This window comes from Anolis sagrei, chromosome 6 (genome assembly GCF_037176765.1).
Source record: "Anolis sagrei isolate rAnoSag1 chromosome 6, rAnoSag1.mat, whole genome shotgun sequence".
NCBI lineage: Eukaryota > Metazoa > Chordata > Lepidosauria > Squamata > Dactyloidae > Anolis > Anolis sagrei.
This window is the reverse complement of record NC_090026.1, coordinates 9,383,689-9,404,282: the sequence shown is the minus strand read 5'-3', so window position 1 is coordinate 9,404,282 and position 20,594 is coordinate 9,383,689. Positions and strand designations below refer to the sequence as shown.

The following is a 20,594-nucleotide window of genomic DNA, read 5'->3' as shown; positions in this document are numbered from 1 at the left end:
CCAGAGGGTCGAACCAAGTCTAATGGCTTGAAGATACAGAAGAGTATGTTTCAACTGAACATCAGAAGCGCCCTGTTTGTATTCAGCAGAAGGATGATGTAGAGCAACCAGCATGTAACTCGATTTATGCGATACAAGCACAACGTAGGAACTCAGTTAATGAAATTTACTTATCTGGGTAAGTGTGCAGCCTCTGTGCACGCCTCTCAGCTGCCTTGAGATTTGAGAAAAAGAAAGCAGGGAACTGGAGGCAAAAAACAGATCCGAACTTGTCAACTAACAAAGACATATCCAAAGGTCGTTTGCTCTTCCTTCCAGTTCCCCACCTTCTGCCCCACGAATCATGTTTCTTACCTTCCCCACTACCCCCTCGATCCTGTTTGGTTCTCCTCCCAATATACAAGCCACCCCCTGTATATTTAAGTCCTGTGCTCCACTTTCTCCCCATCGTTCTTCCTAAATGGCTCTCCAGGACATAGTACGTGTGAGGAATCAACCTTCACAGGCTTCCTGTTGGCCATTGCCACCACCAATGGAGATGGTGGTACCCACACCCTTCTCGCTGTCCCATGGAACCACCACACTGGCCTTCCGTTGCAGCCATGGTGTGGTCGTGGCTGCTGACACACGCGCCTCCTGTGGCAGCCTTATAAGTGACCCATCCTCCCGCAAGGTCATCACGCTCCACAGCCACCTCCTGGCGACCACATCTGGGACGTCGGCCGACTGTGCCACCTGGCTCCGTCTCCTGCGTTGCTCCTTACGCCTGAAGCATCTGAATGAGGGACAACAGCCCAGTGTCGCCGGGGCAGCCAAGTTGCTGGCCTTTCTTCTGCGTGGATGCCACAGCAAAGACCTCTGCGTGGCAACCCTGCTGTGCGGTTGGGACCACAACGGACCTGGCCTGTATTACGTCTACAGCGATGGCACATGTCTTTCCGGGGATGTTTTTTCTGTTGGCTCTGGGTCCCCGTATGCCTATGGCGTGATGGATGGCGGCTACTCCTACGACTTGCCACGCGATGAGGCCTTGCTATTGGCCTGCCAAGCCGTGGGTCATGCTGCTCACCGTGATTCCTATTCAGGGGGCAATGTGGATCTGTACCACGTCCGGCCAAGCGGTTGGGTCTGCATCTCACGGGAAGATCTGACTGATGTTTATCATGGCTTGGGACCAATTGTCAAAGAAATCCGGGATGACAAAGACCACCTGCAAGGGGAGACCAAGGTGGAGTAATTTGAAATAAAAGCAAGAATCGTCCATATATATAGTACGGGTCAAAAGTCACCAAGAAGTTTCAATACTGAATAACACCTTTGTTTTATTTAACTTACAATACCATATAATCACATGCAGTATGAGAAATAAATTTATATTATGTGTGTCAAATCAAATCTTGTAAATGGTGTTCATTTTCTGGTTTGCAGAAACGTGCTCTTCCTAAGATGTTTTCCATGATATCTCTTAGTTTTTCAGGTTCCAGTGATCTGATTTTGGTCTGAATATTGTTCTTCAACTGTTGGAGAATTTGAGGCTTGTTAACATCAACTTTTTCTTTGGAGATGTACAATGTTCCCTCACTTATCGCGGAGTTTCCATTGCAGGAACCCCCGCGATAAGTGAAAAACCGCAGTGTAGGGATACTATACTGTAAATGTACAGTATAGCTCCACGAACTCCTCTCTCCCCCTCCACTCTCTCTTCCTCTCCTCTTCCCCCTCCCTCCCTCCCTCCCTCCCTCTCCCCGCTTGCAGGAGCCACTCTTCTCCTTCCCTCCCTGCTTCCCCACTGGCATGGGGCTCTCACTTGGTCACCCAAGGAAGAGTGAGTGACCGAGAAGAAGCCCCAGCGGAAGCTGCCTGGGAGGCCCTCTCTGCGCCCCTTGCCAGTGCCACTTCAGCAAGTGGGATTTATAGATCTGTGTATACAGTGTTCCCTTGGTACTTGTACTTAAATATTTTTTTTGAAAAACCACAAAACAGTAAGTCCACGGGAAGTGGACCGCAGAGTACTGAGGGAACACTGTATTTATTTATCGTATCAAAAGCAAACCAAGGGTACAGTTATATGTATTTAAAAACACAAAGTTGTAAAAAACGTTGGATTATATTAAATGTCCTTTGACCAGTAGCTGGCCACTTGAAGTGCTTCTGGTGTTGCTATAAGAAGGTCCTCCATTGTGCATGTGGCAGGGCTCAGACTGCATTGTAACAGGTGGTCTGTGGTTTGCTCTTCTCCGCACTTGCATGTCATGGACTTCACTTTGTGACCCCATTTCTTAAAGTTGGCTCTGCATCTTGTGGTGCCAGAGTGCAGCATATTCAGCGCCTTCCAAGTTGCCCAGTCTTCTGTGTGCTCAGGCGGAATTCTCTCATTTTGTATCAGCCACTGATTGAGGTTCCGGGTTTTAGCCTGCCACTTTTGGACTCTTGCTTGCTGAAGTGTCTCTGTAGGTCTTAGAAAACTATTTCTTGATTTAAAGCATTGGCATGCTAGCTGATATCCAGGCCTGTAGCGAGGGGGTGGTTTTAGGGGTTCAACCCCCCCCGAAATGTTTCAGATTTTTTTAAAAAAACCTGGTTTACTCATGAATTTTAACTGGTTAACCAAATCCCCATGCTAAGTCTATGAGATGCAAAAAATTAAGAGTCCTCCAGAACTGTAAGCACTATCTCAAGCAAATATTGACAATTTATTCACACTGTCATTACTTGCAGCAATAGCCGATGTAGTGAAGCAACCAAGTTGGGGATGTGTAGGTTGAATGCTCTGACTAAGGAGGCCAGACTTGGTGGAGGTGGTTGACAGGGGCGGAGCTGCAGGCTATTGAAGGCTGCTCTGCCCCCTGCTGTGCTCGTTGCTTCAGCGTGAGCTAGGAGGCAGGTTTCAACCCGACCCCCCAAAATTTTTTTCAACCCTCCCCAAAATTTTCAACCCCCCCCCAAATTTTCAACCCCCCCCCCCAAAAAATTGTCAACCCTCCCCGAATTTTTTTTCTGGCTACGGCCCTGCTGATATCCAAACAGAAGATGGGCTGGAGCTGTCACTAGCTTTCATTATTGGCTGCTACTTCCCGGTGGATGTCGGGTGGTGCAATACAGTGTAATTTCTCCAGTGGTGTAGGGCTTAGACATCCTGTGATAATGCGGCATGTCTCATTAAGAGCCACATTCACTGTTTTAGCGTGGTGAGATGTGTTCCACCCTGGGCATGCGTACTCAGCAGCAGAGTAGCAAAGCGCAAGGGCAGATGTCTTCACTGTATCTTTGGAGATAGCCCCGTAGGAAGAAATCAGGATCTGTCAGATCTGGAGAATGTGTTGCTAACTGCAGGAAATTATCTTTCCCTCAAAGATTTGCCTGAACATTTGGATTGTGGCCCATGCTGTCACTCCATCCTGTTGGAAACACGTCGTGTTTATCTTGAACTGCTGCTATTTATCCATTGTAACATTGACAGGGTTTGCAATGTAATCTCCATAAAAGTAAGGTTTGACCACTTCTTCTTACGTCACCCACACTAGACTGCATACTTGAGGTCATACAGTTCCCTTTGGCAAATTTCCTAGGATTTTCCAGACCCCAAATACTGCAGTTTTGTTTATTAATGAAGCCATTCATTAACAATGTGCTTTGTTTGACATCATCGGCTTGTGGGTAAATCTCCCCCTGGGAATTAATGAGATCTGACTGCACATGGCAATCTGTGGGCATAATTTGTGTTGGTCGTTCAGTCGTGAATTTTGGCACGGTTAATCTCCTAGGCCTTCTTTTTAAAAACCCACCGTGTAAAGCAAAATGAAGAACAAAAATAATTTTCAAACATTAAAACAATTAGACCCTTTTGTGAATTTTTGGCCCACTCTGCATTTTGAAAACATGGAGGTCGGCCAAGCAAGAGAGTGCAAGGTATTGGTTTCAGACTCTAATAACACGAGCATGGAGGTGGGAGCGAGACATCAAATTGAATGAATCAAAACATACAATAATTCAACAGTATGGAGGGAAATAATGAACATGGTTTATAAGAAACCAGCATGATCCAACGTAAAGCAGCGTGGGACAGATTATGAGCAGATGTTGATGCAGCACACGACAACAGTAAGGGTAGACCTTCCTTCTTGTTGTTATTGTTGTTGTTTTTGTGTGTTTCAAGTCCTTCCTAATCTATGGTGACCCTACCAGGGGACGTTCTTGGCAGGATTTGTTCAGAAGAGGTCTGTCCTCTCCTTCCAGAGGCTGAGAGAGTGTGACTTGTTCAAAGTCGACAGAGCTGGGATTCGAACCCTGGACTCCAGAGTCCTAAACTGCATCCAAACAGTAGGATTCGAATAATAGAATCACAGAGTTGGAAGAGACCTCGTGGGCCATCCAGTCCAACCCCCTGCCAAGAAGCAGGAAAATTACATTCAAAGCACCCCCGACAGATGGCCATCCAGCCTCTGTTTAAAGGCCTCCAAAGAAGGAGCTTCCACTACACTCCGGGGCAGAGAGTTCCACTGCTGAACAACTCTCACAGTCAGGAAGTTCTTCCTAATGTTCAGATGGAATCTCCTTTTCTGTCGTTTGAAGCCTAGTCTCCAGGGCAGCAGAAAACAAGCATGCTCCCTCCTCTCTATGACTTCTCACATATTTATACATGGCCCTCATCATGTCTCCTTTCAGCCTTCTCTTCTTCAGGCTAAACATGCCTGAACATGGTTTGGTCCCATTTTAACTGCCATGGCTCAGTACTAGGGAAGCTGTAGTTCAATGAGGCACCATCACTCTGGCTGGATCGACACCGCCAAATCATCCAGTTTCTGAATTCAGATGATCTACTTTGAAGTGGATTGTATGAGTCTACACTGTCATATAATCCAGCTCAAAGCAAATGATCTGGATTCAGAAACTGTATGATAAGGCAGTGCAGATGGAGCCTTTTGACAGAGAAGGCTAAGGACCTTGCAAAACCACAACTCCCAGGATTCCATAGCACCAAACCATTGCTATTCAAGTGGTGTCAAACGGCATTAACTGTATGGTGCAGATGTACCCAAAGTTCAACCCCCCAAACAATTAATACCTCAGACACCTTTGAACCAGTATAAACCAGTATGGAAGAGGCACTACCAGTTTGGCATCTAAGACCCCTTCTACACTACCATTCAGTCCAGATTATCAAAGCAGATCGTGATGGATGGTGGCTACTCTGCTTTGAACTGAATTATGAGTCTAGACTGCCAAATAATCCAGTTCAAAGCAGATAATCTGGATTCAGAAACTGGGTTATATGGTAGTGCACATGGAGTCTTTGACAGAAAAGGCTAAGGACCTTGCAAAACCACAACTCCCAGGATTCCATAGCACCAAACCATTGCCATTCAAGTGGTGTCAAACTGCATTAACTGTATAGTGCAGATGCACCCAAAATTCAACCCCCAAACCATTAACATCTTGAATACCTTTGAACCAGTATAAACCAATAAGGAAGAGGCGCCACCAGTTTGGCATCAAAGGTCCCTTCTCCACTACCAGATAATCTATATTATCAAAGCAGATATTTATTTATTTATTTATTTATTTGCTGCATTTGTTAACCGCCGCTCTCAGCCACATCTGCTTTGAACTGGATTATATGAATCTAAACCGCCCTGAGTCACCCTCGGGCTGAGAAAGGTGGTATATAAATATGGTTAATAAATAATAAATTTATTTATTTATTTATTTACAGTATTTATATTCCGCCCTTCTCACCGCAGGGGACTCAAGGCAGATTACAATGTACATATACATGGCAAACATTCAATGCCATAGACACACAACATATATAGACAGACACAGAGGCAATTTAACATTCCAGCTTTTCTTGAGGGCATTTTGGCCACCAGGGAAGCTGTTCCTTCACCGACCACTTGTGACACTGATGAAGTACTTCCTCATTCTTTGCATGCTTGCTGGAGATTTTTATGGCCTCATAAATTAGTTAAATTAACATTCCAGCTTTTCTTGAGGGTATTTTGGCCAAGGGGAGCTGTTCCTTCACCGACCACTTGTGACACTGATGAAGTACTTCCTCATTCTTTGCATGCTTGCTGGAGATTTTTATGGCCTCATAAATTAGTTAAATTAACATTCCAGCTTTTCTTGAGGGTATTTTGGCCACCAGGGGAGCTGTTCCTTCACCGACCACTTGTGACACTGATGAAGTACTTCCTCATTCTTTGCATGCTTGCTGGAGATTTTTATGGCCTCTTAAATTAGTTAAATTTGCCTCCCCACATAAGCGGTGCCTAAATTTCCTACTTGACAGATGCAACTGTCTTTCGGGCTGCAAAGTCGACAGCAAGCTACACAAATTGGTCGGACGCTCACTCCGACGTCGGCTGGCTTCGAACTCATGACCTTTTGGTCAGTAGTAATCCAGTTCAAAGCAGATAATCTGGATTTTATACGGCAGTGTAGAAGGAGCCTTGGCTATATCGATGAGGATCAATGAAGTAAAATGGAAGCCCTTTGGACAAATACAGATCCCATTTATAGACCTGGATGGTCCCGGGGTGCATCTACACAGTAGATTTGATGCAGTTTGGCACCACTTCGAGTCGCCATCTATATTGCCATATAATCCAGTTACTGAATCTAGATTTATATGCTTTGAACTAGATTTCGGGCCCTTCCACACTGCCATATAACCCAGAATATCAAGGCAGATAATCCACAATGGGCTATCTGAGTCCACACCGCCATATAATCTAGTTTAATGTGGGTTTTATGCAGCTCCGTGGAAGGAGGCCTGAGACACGTATAAAAATTCAAGCTGGGCTTCTTCGCTGGGGAATGTCTTCCTCTTCTTCGTGTCATGATGGCGAATAAGGCGATAAAGAGGCCGTCGTCGTCGTTTATCTCTCTTCCCTGTCACCGCCTGGCTATTATCTCACAGCTCCATCTTCGCTCGCTTCTCTCTCTCCCTCCCGCCGCCATTGTTTGGACAAAGAGAAAGAGACAGAAGATAAAAGGGACAAAGCGTCCCTCCGAAATGGAGGCGCCGCCGCCTCAGTCGCCGCCATATTCATGGCGGCGACTGAGGCGGCGGCGCCTCCATTTCGGAGGGACGCGCCCGCCGCCATTGTCCAACACTGTTATCTTAATTGGCATCTCTTTCTCGCTCCGTCGTGTTATTTTTCCTTCTTTAACCCAATTTGGATCCCCCAAATGTCATTGAACAACGACACCCATCGCTTTGGATCATTAAGGCCCATGCAAACTGGGGGATAATGGGCATTGCAACCCAACAGTGTGGCTCTGAGGTTGACCAAAGGTGAAAGGCCATTTTGAAAGCCAGGCCTCTTCCACGAAGCTGTGTAAAATCTCACATTGAACAGGATTGTATGGTAGTGTGGACTCAGATAACCGTATATGGCTGTGTGGAAGGGCACAAACTCTAATATGCTGATGACAACGTCGTCTGTGCGCATTCAGAAGAAGACCTACAAGCCACTCTAAACACCTGCTCAGAAGCATACGAGAAGCTTCGTCTCTCACTGAACATCGAGAAAAGCAAAGTGCTCTTCCAGCAGTCACCAGCCAATCCCTCTGCAATGCCTTGGTTATCTGTTATAGAACTCCAATATGCTGATGATAATGTAGTCTGTGCGCATTCAGAAGAAGACCTACAAGCCACTCTAAACACCTTCACAGAAGCATACGAGAAGCTTCGTCTCTCAATGAACATAGAGAAAAGCAAAGTGCTCTTCCTGCAGTCAACAGCCAATCCCTCTGCAATGCCTTGGTTATCTGTTATAGAACTCCAATATGCTGATGATAATGTAGTCTGTGCGCATTCAGAAGAAGACCTACAAGCCACTCTAAACACCTTCGCAGAAGCATACGAGAAGTTCATCTCTCACTGAACATCGAGAAAACCAAAGTGCTCTTCCAGCAGTCACCAGCCAATCCCTCTGCAATGCCTTGGTTATCTGTTATAGAACTCCAATATGCTGATGATAATGTAGTCTGTGCACATTCAGAAAAAGATCTACAAGCCACTCTTCGCAGAAGCATACAAGAAGGTTAGTCTCTCATTGAACATTGAGAAAACCAAAGTGTTCTTTCAGCAGTCACCAGCCAATCCCTATGCAATGCCTTGGTTATCTGTTATAGAACTCCAATATGCTGATGATAATGTAGTCTGTGCGCATTCAGAAGAAGGCCTACAAGCCACTTTAAACACCTTCGCAGAAGCATACGAGAAGCTTCGTCTCTCATTGAACATTGAGAAAGTGTTCTTTCAGCAGTCACCAGCCAATCTCTCTGCAATGCCTTGGTTATCTGTTATAAAACTCCAATATGCTGATGATAATGTAGTCTGTGCGCATTCAGAAGACCTACAAGTCACCCTAAACACCTGCTCAGAAGTATACAAGAAGTTCATCTCTCACTGAACATCGGGAAAACCAAAGTGCTCTTCCAGCAGTCACCAGCCAATCCCTCTGCAATGCCTTGGTTATCTGTTATAGAACTCCAATATGCTGATGATAATGTAGTCTGTGCGCATTCAGAAGAAGACCTACAAGCCACTCTAAACACCTTCGCAGAAGCATACGAGAAGGTTAGTCTCTCATTGAACATCGAGAAAACCAAAGTGCTCATCCAGCAATCCCTCTCCAATGCCAGAAATACAGCTTAATGGTGTCACATTAGAAAATGTTGACCATTTCCACTCCCTTGGCAGCCACTTCTCCACAAAAGCCAACATTGACACTGAAATACAACACCGCCTGAGCTCTGCGAGTGCAGCATTTTCCCAAATGAAGCAGAGAGTGTTTGAGGACCGGGACATCCATAGGGATACCAAGGTGCTTGTTTACAAAGCTATTGTCCTCCCAACCCTGCTATATGCCTGCAAGACGTGGACTATCTACAGACGGTACATGCAACTCCTAGAACAATTCCATCAGCATTATCTCCGAAAAATCCTGCAAATCTCCTGGGAAGACAGGCAGACAAATGTCAGCGTGCTGGAAGAAGCAAAGACCACCAGCACTGAAGTAATGGTCCTCTGCCATCAACTCCGCTGGATCCTCCACGTTGTCCCGATGCCCGACCACTGTCTCGCAAACAGAGGCGGCCCTAGGTAATTTTCAATGGTAAGCAAACAGTATTTTGGCGCCCCCCCCCCCCCCACAACCAATCATTGATATATATTTTCTGTTTGTTGTGGGAGTTCTGTGTGCCATATTTTGTTCAATTCCATCATTGGTGGAGTTCAGAATGCTCTTTGGTTGTAGGTGAACTATACATCCCAGTAATAGTTCACCTTGCCGCATTTGCTCCCTTGCCTGGCCCGCTTTGGGACCGGAGGCGTGCCTGAAGACCCCGGCGTGTGCACCAAAAGTCACCTCTTCTCCTGACTTTCTCCTCAGCCATTGGGACCGAGAGAGAGAGAGAGAGAGAGAGACAGAGGTGGAGATGCCCACCTTTCCTGAAGGTAGGCGCAAAAACAAAGGAGGGAGTGGGGATGGGAGATACCTCCAGCCGGAGGGGCTCTCTCTCTCTCTCTCACTTGGTCCCAATGGCTGAAGAGAAAGTCAGGAGAAGAGGCGACTTTTGGTGTGCACGCTGGGGTCTTCAGACACGCCTCTGGACCCAAAGTGGGCCAGGCATGGCGGCTCCGCACCTTGGTCCACCTGCGGATTGGGGAGAGGAGAGGAGGCGGGTGGAGCGCCGGGGGATCAGGAAAGGGAGCCAGTTATGGGGAAGGGATTGAATGCGTAGCGCACCCGGTGGCTGGGTGGAGCATGAACGAGAGGAGCTAGGCGAGGCTCAAGGGCCCGGCCCCTTTGGGAAGAGGATCGCCCGGCAGCGAGGCAAGAAAGCCGAGGCTCCCCCCGGACTGCTAGCGCTGTTGTGAGCTGAGGGGGCGCTCCTCAAGTGGCAGTTGAGGGGCATTTACAAAGGCGCCTCTGCACCCCTGGCAAAAAAAGTGTTCTGCGACCGCTTACTTCGCGTAATGGACGAGCCGCCCCTGCTTGCAAAGCAGTTGCTATATTCACAACTCAAGAATGTTGGTGGGCAGGAAAAGAGATTTAAAGATGGGCTCAAAGCCAACCTTAAAAACTCTGGCATAGACACTGAGAACTGGGAAGCCCTGGCCCTTGAGCGATCCAGCTGGAGGTCAGCTGTTACCAGCAGTGCTGTAGAATTTGAAGAGGCATGAATGGAGGGTGAAAGAGAGAAACGTGCCAAGAGGAAAGCATATCAAGCCAACCCTGACTGGGACCGCCCTCCACCTGGAAACTAAGGCCCTCACTGCGAGAGAAGGTGCAGATCAAGAATAGGGCTCCATAGTCACCTATGGACCCACCACCAGTACATCAATCTTGGAAGACAACCCTACTCGGACAATGAGGGATCGCCTAAGTAAGTAACTAAGTAAATAAAGTAAGGAAGGGCACATGGGCTCCATGGCCCTCACAGCGAGGCTTCCTCCTTTCCTTTATTCCTTCCTTCACCCACCCCATATGTGAACCTTTTTACCCTTTTTCACCCTAATCTCCCCCGCGGATACCATGTGTCTTCCTGCATGGAGGAATGGGGTTGGACTGAATGCCCCCTTGAGGTCTCTTCCAAATCTACGACTCTATCTGAGGCTCACTTCACCCTCCATGCACCACTGGTTTGGTCAACAGCACTGCAATGGATGTTCTGGGTCGCGGAAGCAATTTTTGCCAAGTGAGATTCTAAACCAGTGTTTCTCAACCTTCCTAATGCCACAATCCCTTAATACTGTTCCTCATGTTGTAGTGATCCCAACCATTACATTATTTCAGTAGCTACATCATAACTGTAATTTTGCTACTGTTATGAATCAAAATGTAAATATTTGATATGCAGGACGTATTTTCATTCACTGGACCACATTTGGCACAATTACACGGTGGGGTTCTGATTTTGGGAGTTGTAGTTGTTGGGATTTGTAGTTCACCTACAATCAAAGAGCATTCTGAACTCCACCAACGATGGAATTGAACCAAACCTGGCACGCAGAACTCCCATGACCAACAGAAAATACTGGAAGGGTTTGGTGGGCATTGACCTTGAGTTTTGGAGTTGTAGTTCACCTACATCTGGAGAGCATTGTCGACTCAAACAGTGATCCATCTGGACCAAACTTGGCACGAATCCTCAATATGCCCAAATGTGAGCACTGCTAGAGTTTGGGAAAAATAGACCTTGACATTTGGGAGTTGTAGTTTTTGGGATTTGTAGTTCACCTACAACCAAAGAGCATTCTGAATTCCACCAGTGATAGAATTGGGCCAAACTTCCCACACAGAACCCCCATGACAAACAGAAAATACTGTGTTTTCTGATGGTCTTTGGCAACCCCTCTGTCACCCCCTTGTGACTCCCCAGGTCGGGAAACATTGCCCTAAATGGGTCAATGTAGAAAGAAAGGAAACATAATTTAATAATCACAAGGCATTGTACCAACAGGGAGAGAAGTGGGACAAGAGCCCAGCCTTGCTTCCGGGGGCGCCTCAAGAGCACCCCTCAGGGCATTTGCGCTATACGCAAATGCGTAACTTGCCTACTGCTTCAGCCATCCCTGGTACCACTTGAACCAAATACTATTTGCGATCCCCATTGTTTCAGAACTAAGTGCTTTTCTTCCCCTTGCATGGTGAGGGGTTGGACTGGGTGGCCCATGAGGTCTCTTCTGGTTCTATGAACAGTGGGTGACTGATACCGCCAAGTCCCTGCTGCCTGAGGCCTTCATCCCACCCTGCTCTTGCTTCCTTCCTCCTCCATCTTGCTTTGCTTTCTCCTCTTTTTGTCCTTCCCTTTGTCATCCCCTGTCCCTCTCTGCATGGCACCCTTTGCCAAGGGGGGTGCCAGGGCCTGTCTATCACGGCTCCGGCGCCACGGGTGTCAGTCCATTAGCGGGCTCTGCAGGGGAGGGGGACGCCAATTATCAGCACTTTAGCTGTTTCACGCTCGGGTGGAGCCCGCACCTTGAGGCGGAGAGAGATGAGAGGAGGGAGAGGGAGAGCGAAAGAATGAAAAAGTGGCCGTGAAGGAGTGCAGATGGCAAGTGAGGTAAAGGACTAGAAGCAGGTGGCAGTGGAAGGAGAAGCTCAGTGGATAGGAAGGAAGCAGATGACTACAAGGAAAGAAAGTGGTGGGTTTTTGAAAAGGGCAAAGAGCACGGAAGGAAGAGTGTGAAATGCACGCAGAAAGAATGCAAAGGGAGAATGAATATACTGCTCAGTGCAGACAGAACAAGGCGAGCAGAAAGAATGAATGAGGAAGAGCACAAAGTGGAAAAGGGACAGGAAGTGAGGGAAGGAGAAAGGAAAGCAGGTGGAAATGGAGGGAGAATGACAGTGTTGTTGAAGGCTTTCATGGCTGGAATCAATGGGTTGCCATGAGTTTCCGGGCTGTATGGCCATATTCCAGATGTGGGTTGCTGTTAGTTTTCTGGGTCGTATGGCTATGCTCCAGATGTGGGTTGCTGTCAGTTTTCCGGGCTGCATGGCCATATTCCAGATGTAGGATGCTGTGAGTTTTCTGGACTGTATGGACATATTCCAGAAGTGAGTTGCTGTCAGTTTTCTGGGCTGTAAGGCCATATTCCAGAAGTGGGTTGCTGTCAGTTTTCTGGGCTCTATGGTCATATTCCAGACTTGGGTTGCTGTGAGTTTTCTGGGCTCTATGGCCATATTCCAGACATGGGTTGCTGTGAGTTTTCCGGGCTGTATGGCTATATTCCAGAAGTGAGTTGCTATGAGTTTTCTGGGCTGTATGGTCATTTTCCAGAAGTGGGTTGCTGTGAGATTTCCGGGCTGCATGGCCATATTCCAGATGTGGGTTGCTGTGAGTTTTCTGGACTGTATGGCCATATTCCAGAAGTGGGTTGCTGTGAGTTTTCCGGGCTGTATGGCCATGTTGTAGAAGTGGGTTGCTGTGAGTTTTCCGGGCTGTATGGTCATGTTCTAGTAGTGGATTGCTGTGGTTTTCTGGGCTGTATGACCATATTCTAGAAGTGGGTTGCTGTGAATTTTCTGGGCTGTATGGCTGTGTTCGAGAAGTGGGTTGCTGAGTTTTTCTGGGCTGTATGGCCTTATTCCAGAAGTGGGTTGTTGTGAGTTTTCTGGGCTGTATGGCCATGTTCCAGAAGCATTCTCTCCCGATGTTTTGCCCACATCTATGACAGGCATCCTCAGAGGTTGAGGGGTCTGTTGGACAATAGGCAAGTGGGGTTTATATATCTGTGGAATGTCCAGGGTTGGGGGAAGAACTCTTGTCTGTTTGAGGCACATGTGAATGTTGCAATTGATGCACTGAATGGCCTTGCAGCTTCAAGACAGTATGGCCATATTGCAGAAGCATTCTTTCCTGATGTTTCCTCTGAATATGCTTGCCATAGATGCAGGCAAAAGGTCAGGAAAGAATGCTTCTGGAATATGACCATACAGCCTGGAAAACTCAGTGCAACTAAGTAGATGACTATGAGGAAAAGATAGCCAAGAGGAAGAAAGAATGTTAAATAAACGCCGAGAGAATGCAAAGCGACGGTGAACATGGTGGCCAAAAGAAGAGTAGGAGGCAAGTGTGCAGAACAAGGCAGGCAGAAAGAATGAGAAATAGCAAAATGAAAGTGGAGAAGGCAGAGGCAGCGAGGGAACGAGAAAGGATCACTAGAGAAAAGAGCAAGAGGAAGAACGCACTAAATGATTGAGATGATTGGTGTTATTTTGCAGGGAAGTCCAAAAGGAAGGCACAAAAAGACAGGAGAGAGAGAGAGAGACAAAAGAAAGGAGCAAAAGGACTGGCGGAGTGAGAAAGCAGAGGCCAAAGAGGTCGGAGGCACAGGAGTGGCTGGCTGGCTGAGAAGCATGTTGTGAACTTAACACAAGGAGGGGTGAGAAGAGGGAAGGCAATGTGGAGGAAGGTAATGAGAAGGGACAGTGGATGTGTGTAGGAAGCGTGAGATCAAGGGAAAGAGATGAAGAGATTAATATGAGAACAAGAGAATGATCAAAGGGATGGGGAGAGAAGGGGGGAAAAAGGATGGTGGGTGGATGTAATGAGGAGGAGAAGGATGCAGGCTGGAGAAAGGGAGCATGCGGAGGAGTGAGAGCCAGGCCAAAGGGAAGAAGAAGAAGAGGAGGAAGAAGGAGGAGGAGGAGGAGAAGAGGAAGGAGAAGGAGGAGGAGAAGAAGAAGAGGAGGAGAGCCCACCCTGGAGATACTTGGAGATGATAGGAAGGAGGAGCATGTGTGTTCGCAATGCGCTCCACGCTCCTCTCCAAAAGTAATTAATATTCGTGTGGTGCTGGGCACAGAGGGGGCAGACCCGCCCTCCTCATTTGCATATAAATTAAACTACTGACAAAGACACTGCAGCCTGCAAAAGCAATCACAGCTACGCTTCCCACCAGCCTGGCCCACGCTGCCTGCCACCCCCTCCAGGCCTGCCGCCTGAGACAAAAGCCACGGGTTTTCGTAAAATGGGGGCGATGCCTGCTCCTAAATGCAGTGGGATGGATCCACATCCGTCACCCTGGCATCTGCACCCAAATCCCATCTCGACCTGCCGCTCTGAGAACTCAATTAACCATTTCACTCAACCGCTTCTGTGTCGCTTCAGTTCAGGTGTTCTTCCGAAACCTGCTGGATCTTTGCCAGCCCCAAACTCGATTAAGACAAGCGGAGTCTCACACCTTGGTTTGCTTTTGTGCCACCTGCTGCCGTAAAGTTAATTGAATGACTGTATCACCAGGAATGGCAAAACGTGCTCGCCCTTCTTTATCCCCACTCCTGTTTTGGGAAAAAGGTGAATGGCTGCTCTTGGAAGGCCCCAGAATTAAATGTGCGAGGGCACTGCCCCCCAAATATGAATCCTTCCCCCTCGTGACCCCCAACCATAAAATAATTTTGCTGCTGCTTCATAACAGTAATTTTGCTACTGTTATGAATCGTAATGTAAATACCTCATATGCAGGATGTATTTACATTCACTGGACCAAATTTGGCACAAATACCTGATACATCCAAATTTGAATACTGCTGGGGTTGCGGGCGGATTGAGTTTGTCATTTGGGAACTATTTATTCATCGTGTCAGGGGCAACCAGACAATTGTATTACATTTCTAACAGAACAAAACAAACAAACAAACAGACAAAACACAAAATTTGCAAGATTGGTGGTTGATTAAATGTCCTTTGACCAGCGTACCTGTCCGAATGTTTCTCCTTCTATGTCCTACCTCGGAGTTTAAGATCTTTGGGGGAGACCCTGCTCTTGGCCCCACCTCTATCACAAGTGAGGCTGGTGGGGACGAGGGACAGGGCCTTCTCAGTGGTGGCCCCTCGCCTGTGGAATTCACTCCCCGGGGAAATTAGCTCATCAACATCCCTCCTCTCCTTCAGAAGGAAGCTGAAAACATGGATATGGGACCAGGCCTTTGGGTAATCTGGCAGACTGACAAGATAATGACGACCAGAAATTGGAAAGGACTATGGTAATGCTGAATGGACTTACGGATATCAGAACTCGGTGAACATTGGCCACTAGATTGGCTTTTAATTGTTATTGTTTTAATTGATCATTTTAACTACTGTGGTTATTGCTATTATGTAATTTATCTGTTGAATTGTTGGCATCGAATTGTGCCGGTTGTAAGCCGCCCTGAGTCCCCCCTTGGGAGTTGAGAAGGGCGGCCACTTGGAGTGTCTCTGGTGTTGCCGCAAGAAGGTCCTTCACTGTGCATGTGGCAGGGCTCAGGTTGCATTGCAGTAGGCGGTCAGTGGTTTGCTCTTCTCCACACTTGCATGTCGTGGACTCCACTTTGTAGCCCCATTTCTGAAGGTTGGCTCTGCATCTCGTGGTGCCAGAGCGCAGTCTGTTCAGTGCCTTCCAAGTCGCCCAGTCCTCTGTGTGCCCAGGGGGGAGTCTCTCATTTGGTATCAGCCATAGGTTGAGGTTCTGGGTTTGGGACTGCCACTTTTGGACTCTTGCTTGCTGAGGTGTTCCTGCGAGTGTCTCTGTAGATCTTAGAAAACTATTTCTTGATTTAAGTCATTGACGTGCTGGCTGATACCCAAACAGGGGATGAACTGGATATGTCACTGCCTTAGTCCTTTCACTATTGGCTGCTACTTCCCGGCGGATGTCAGGTGGTGCTATACCAGCTAAACAGTGTAATTTCTCCAGTGGGAACTGTAGTTGCTGGGATTTATAGTTCACCTACAATCAAAGAGCATTCTGAACTCCACCAGTGATGGAACTGAACCAAACTTGGCACGCAGAACTCCCATGACCAACAGAAAATACTGGAAGGGTTTGGTGGGCATTGACCTTGAGTTTTTGGAGTTGTCGTTCACCTACATCCAGGGAGCACTGTGGACTCCAACAATGATGGATCTGGACCAAACTTGGCACGAGTACTCAATGTGCCCAAATGTGAACACTTGTGGAATTTAGGGAAAATAGACCTTGACATTTGGGAGTTATAGTTGCTGGGATTTATAATTCACCGACAATCAAAGAGGATTCTGAACCCCATGAATGATATAATTGAGCCAGACGTCCCACACAGAACCCAAATGACCAACAGGAAATACTGTGTATTTTCATGGTCTTTGGTGACCCTCCGACACCCCCCACGACTCACCCAGGGGTACCAACCCCCAGGTTGAGAAACACTGATCTAGCCACTATACTCCTGTTTATGCAGGCCAAAATCCCATTGGCTTTTTTCGCCACTGCATCACATTGTTGGCTTATGTTTAACTTGTTGTTCATGAGGACTCCAAGATCTTTTTTCATGTTATCTATACCCTTGTAAATACTGCTAATATGAAGGAATGCCACTCAAAGGGCTCATCTCTAGAATGATGCTAATTCCTGCACTAAAGTTCCTGAGAGGTTTCCAAGAGGGAAAGAAGCAACTGTACGCAATGGACACACATTTAGTGCTGGTCTTTGGGATATTGGTATGCAAAAACTGTCCTTTTCCCACATGAGACAGCCTAAGAACTGGCCATGTGTACTCCATAATGGTAATTTTCTTAGGCACAGATGGCTCCAGATCTTTTGCAGAACTTGACCTCTTATGTGTCAAATCTATGTAGCAATACTATCTTCCCACCTCCACTTTCAGTCTCTTTGAAAAGATAACTAGATATCCCAACTATAGAATGCAGCGTTTATAAAATAATCTACCCGAGAGCCATGCTAGATCAGACCAAAGTTAAGTCTATCCCAGCCTTCTGCTGTTACCAGCGGTGCCCAGGAAGGCATTAAAGGGGCTTGAAAGCCACGCTCTTCCCTGGCTGCTGTTCCTCAGCCTCTGATGTTCAGTGGCAGACTGGCTCTCTGCAGAAATGTTTCACAGGCTGCAGCCATTCCTTCCTCACACATCTAACTCGAGTGGTGAGTGCCAGCAGCATTAAGAGCCCTAAAGGAAAACCTCAGAAACATGAATTCAAAGCCACAGCCGTGTTCGTCTGGAATATCAGCATGCTACAGGATCTCGGAGCACCTTTGAGACTGACTGAGAGAACGGAGTTGGCAGCGTAAGCTTTCGTGGAGTAAGTCTACTTCCTCAGATGCATCTCAGAAACATGACTAAGGTATCAGCATGTTTCAGGAGGCCCCATTAAAATCCCGTTTAAAGACAGGGGCTGTCTAAAAACCCAGCCGAAAAGACGCAGTGACGACGGAGTGGGTTAATGACTCTAAAGACCAGCTTTAGCATTCTCTTAATAGTCATCTAACAGCGGTCGTTCAATCAAGCCTTTGAGGTCTTTCTATCCTGCTCAGTGCTGCATTTACACACAAGTTACTTAAGATGCAATTAGGGTGATGTGGGAGGCACATAACCTGCCAACACCGATGGACTGCAAGTCCCAAGAGTCCTATTCCAGCTTTGACATTTGTGAGGAAACCTTGGAGTCCAACAACATGAAACCTAGCCATGGATTATCATATAGTTGTAAGGATGCTCTGAATCAGTGGCTCCTAAACCTTGTTTTGTTGTTTCTTCATTCAGTCGCTTCCGAATCTTGGTGACCTCTTGAACCAGCCCAGGCCAGAGCTCCCTGTTGGCTGTGGCCACTCTTCAAAGTCAAGCCAGTCATTTCAAGGATACCATCCATCCATCTTGCCCTTGATTGGCCCCTCTTCCCTTTTCCTTCCATTTTCCTCAGCATCATTATTTTCTCCAATTTTTCCTGTCTTCTCATGATGTGGCCAAAATACTTCATTCTTGCCTCTCATATTCTTCCCTCCAGTGAGCAGTCAGGCTTTATTTCCTGGAAGGTGGATTGGTTGGATCTTCTTGCGGTCCAAAACACTCTCAGAATTTTCTTCCAGCGGCACAGTTCAAAAGCATCTCTCTTCCTTCACTCAGCCTTCCTTATGGTCCAGCTCTTGCATCCATAGCTTACTACAATGAATACTGTTTTAACTATGTGGATCTTTGTTGCCAGTGTGATGTCTCTACTCTTCACTATCTTATCGAGATTGGTCCTTGCTCTCCTCCCAAGAAGTAAACGTCTTCTGATTTCCTGGCTACAGTCTGCGTCTGCAGTCATCTTCATGCCTAGATATACAAAGTCTGTCCCTGCCTCCGTGTTTTCTCCCTCTATTTGTCAGTTAATAATCAGTCTTGTTGCCATTATCTTGGTTTTTGATGTTTAACTGCAACCCAGCTTTTGCCCTTTCTTCTTTCACCTTGGTTAGAAGGCTCCTCAGCTCCTCTTCGCATCAAAGTGGTATCATCTGCATATCTAAGGTTGTTCATGTTTCTTCCAGCAGTTTTAACTCCAGCCTTGGATTCGTCAAGCCCCACACATTGCATGATGTATTCTGCATACAAGTAGAATAGATAAGGGAAGAGTAGACAGTCCTGCCATTTTCCTTTCCTAATCTTGAACCAGTCTGTTGTTCCATGGTCTGTTCTTACTGCTGTGACTTAGTAGTTATACAGATTCCTCAGGAGATAGGCAAAGTGATTCGGTATCCCCATATCACAAAGAACATGCCACAATTTATTATGATCCACACAAAGGCTTTAGAATATGCAAAGATACAGAATGGGGGACGATGCCTGGCTTGAGAGCAGTACATATGGAGTCCTCGTGGACAACAAGTTAAACATGAGCCAACAATGTGATGTGGTGGCAAAAAAGAGCCAATGGGATTTTGGCCTGCATCAATAGGAGCATAGTGTCTAGATCTAGGGAAGTCATGCTACCCCTTTATTCTGCTTGGAATATTGTGTCCAATTCTGGGCACCACAATTCATAGAATCATAGAATCAAAGAGTTGGAAGAGACCTCATGGGCCATCCAGTCCAACCCCCTGCCAAGAAGCAGGAATATTGCATTCAAATCACCCCTGACAGATGGCCATCCAGCCTCTGTTTAAAAGCTTCCAAAGAAGGAGCCTCCACCACACTCCGGGGTAGAGAGTTCCACTGCTGAACGGCTCTCACAGTCAGGAAGTTCTTCCTCATGTTCAGATGGAATCTCCTCTCTTGTAGTTTGAAGCCATTGTTCCGCATCCTAGTCTTCATATCAAGAGAGATATTGACAAGCTGGAATGTGTCCAGAGGAGGGCAACTAAAATGATCAAGGGTCTGGAGAACAAGCCCTATGAGGAGCGGCTTAAGGAGCTGGGCATGTTTAGCCTGAAGAAGAGAAGGCTGAGAGGAGATATGATAACCATGTATAAATATGTGAGAGGAAGCCACAGGGAGGAGGGAGCAAGCTTGTTTTCTGCTTCCCTGGACACTAGGACGTGAAACAATGGCTTCAAACTACAAGAAAGGAGATTCCATCTGAACACGAGGAAGAACTTCCTGACTGTGAAAGCCATTCAGCAGTGGAACTCTCTGCCCCAGAGTGTGGTGGAGGCTCCTTCTTTGGAAGCTTTTAAACAGAGGCTGGATGGCCATCTGTCAGGGGTGATTTGAATGCAGTATTCCTGCTTCTTGGCAGGAGGTTGGACTAGATGGCCCATGAGGTCTCTTCCAACTCTATGATTCTATGAGTCTAATAGTCAATAAAACAGAAAAAGATGTTTTTCTGAAATTCCCTGCCTTTCTCCATTATCCAGCGGATATTGGCAATTGGGTCTCTCGTTCCTCTGCCTCTCCTAAACCCAGCTTGTACATCTGGCAACTCTCGCTCCATGTATTGACGGAGTCTACCTTGCAGGATCTTCAGCATTACCTTACTGGCATGAGCTTCTGTACAAAACCTTGGTCCTCCAAGTATTTGGCACTTAGCTCCCAAAATTTCTGACAGTTGGTGTAACTGGCAAAGTCTTCTGGAATTGAAGTCCAAAGTACTTGGAGGACCAAAGTTTGGGAATTACTGCTCCAAATCAATGCTTTGGACTCCAGCTTCCGGAATCCCTAACCATTGGCCAAACTGGCTGTAGTCTCTGGAAATTGACATCCCAAACATAGGGATGGCCAGTGTTTGAGAACCATTGCTCCGAATAATTTTTAAAGGGCAGATGTGTCTTAAAATTGACACTCCTCGTGCCTCGACATGTCTTAAATCCAGCCTTGATCCCAGTCGCTTATTGCCAGAGT

General features: G+C 46.9%; 1 protein-coding gene across 1 annotated transcript; it reads left to right on the top strand.

Annotated features, from left to right (window-relative positions):
- Positions 1-460: 460 nt before the first annotated feature.
- On the top strand, positions 461-1,237 carry PSMB11 (proteasome subunit beta 11). Its single transcript, XM_060782902.2, has one exon. It carries the CDS (start codon positions 461-463, stop codon positions 1,235-1,237), a length of 777 nt encoding a protein of 258 aa, XP_060638885.2.
- Positions 1,238-20,594: the final 19,357 nt, after the last annotated feature.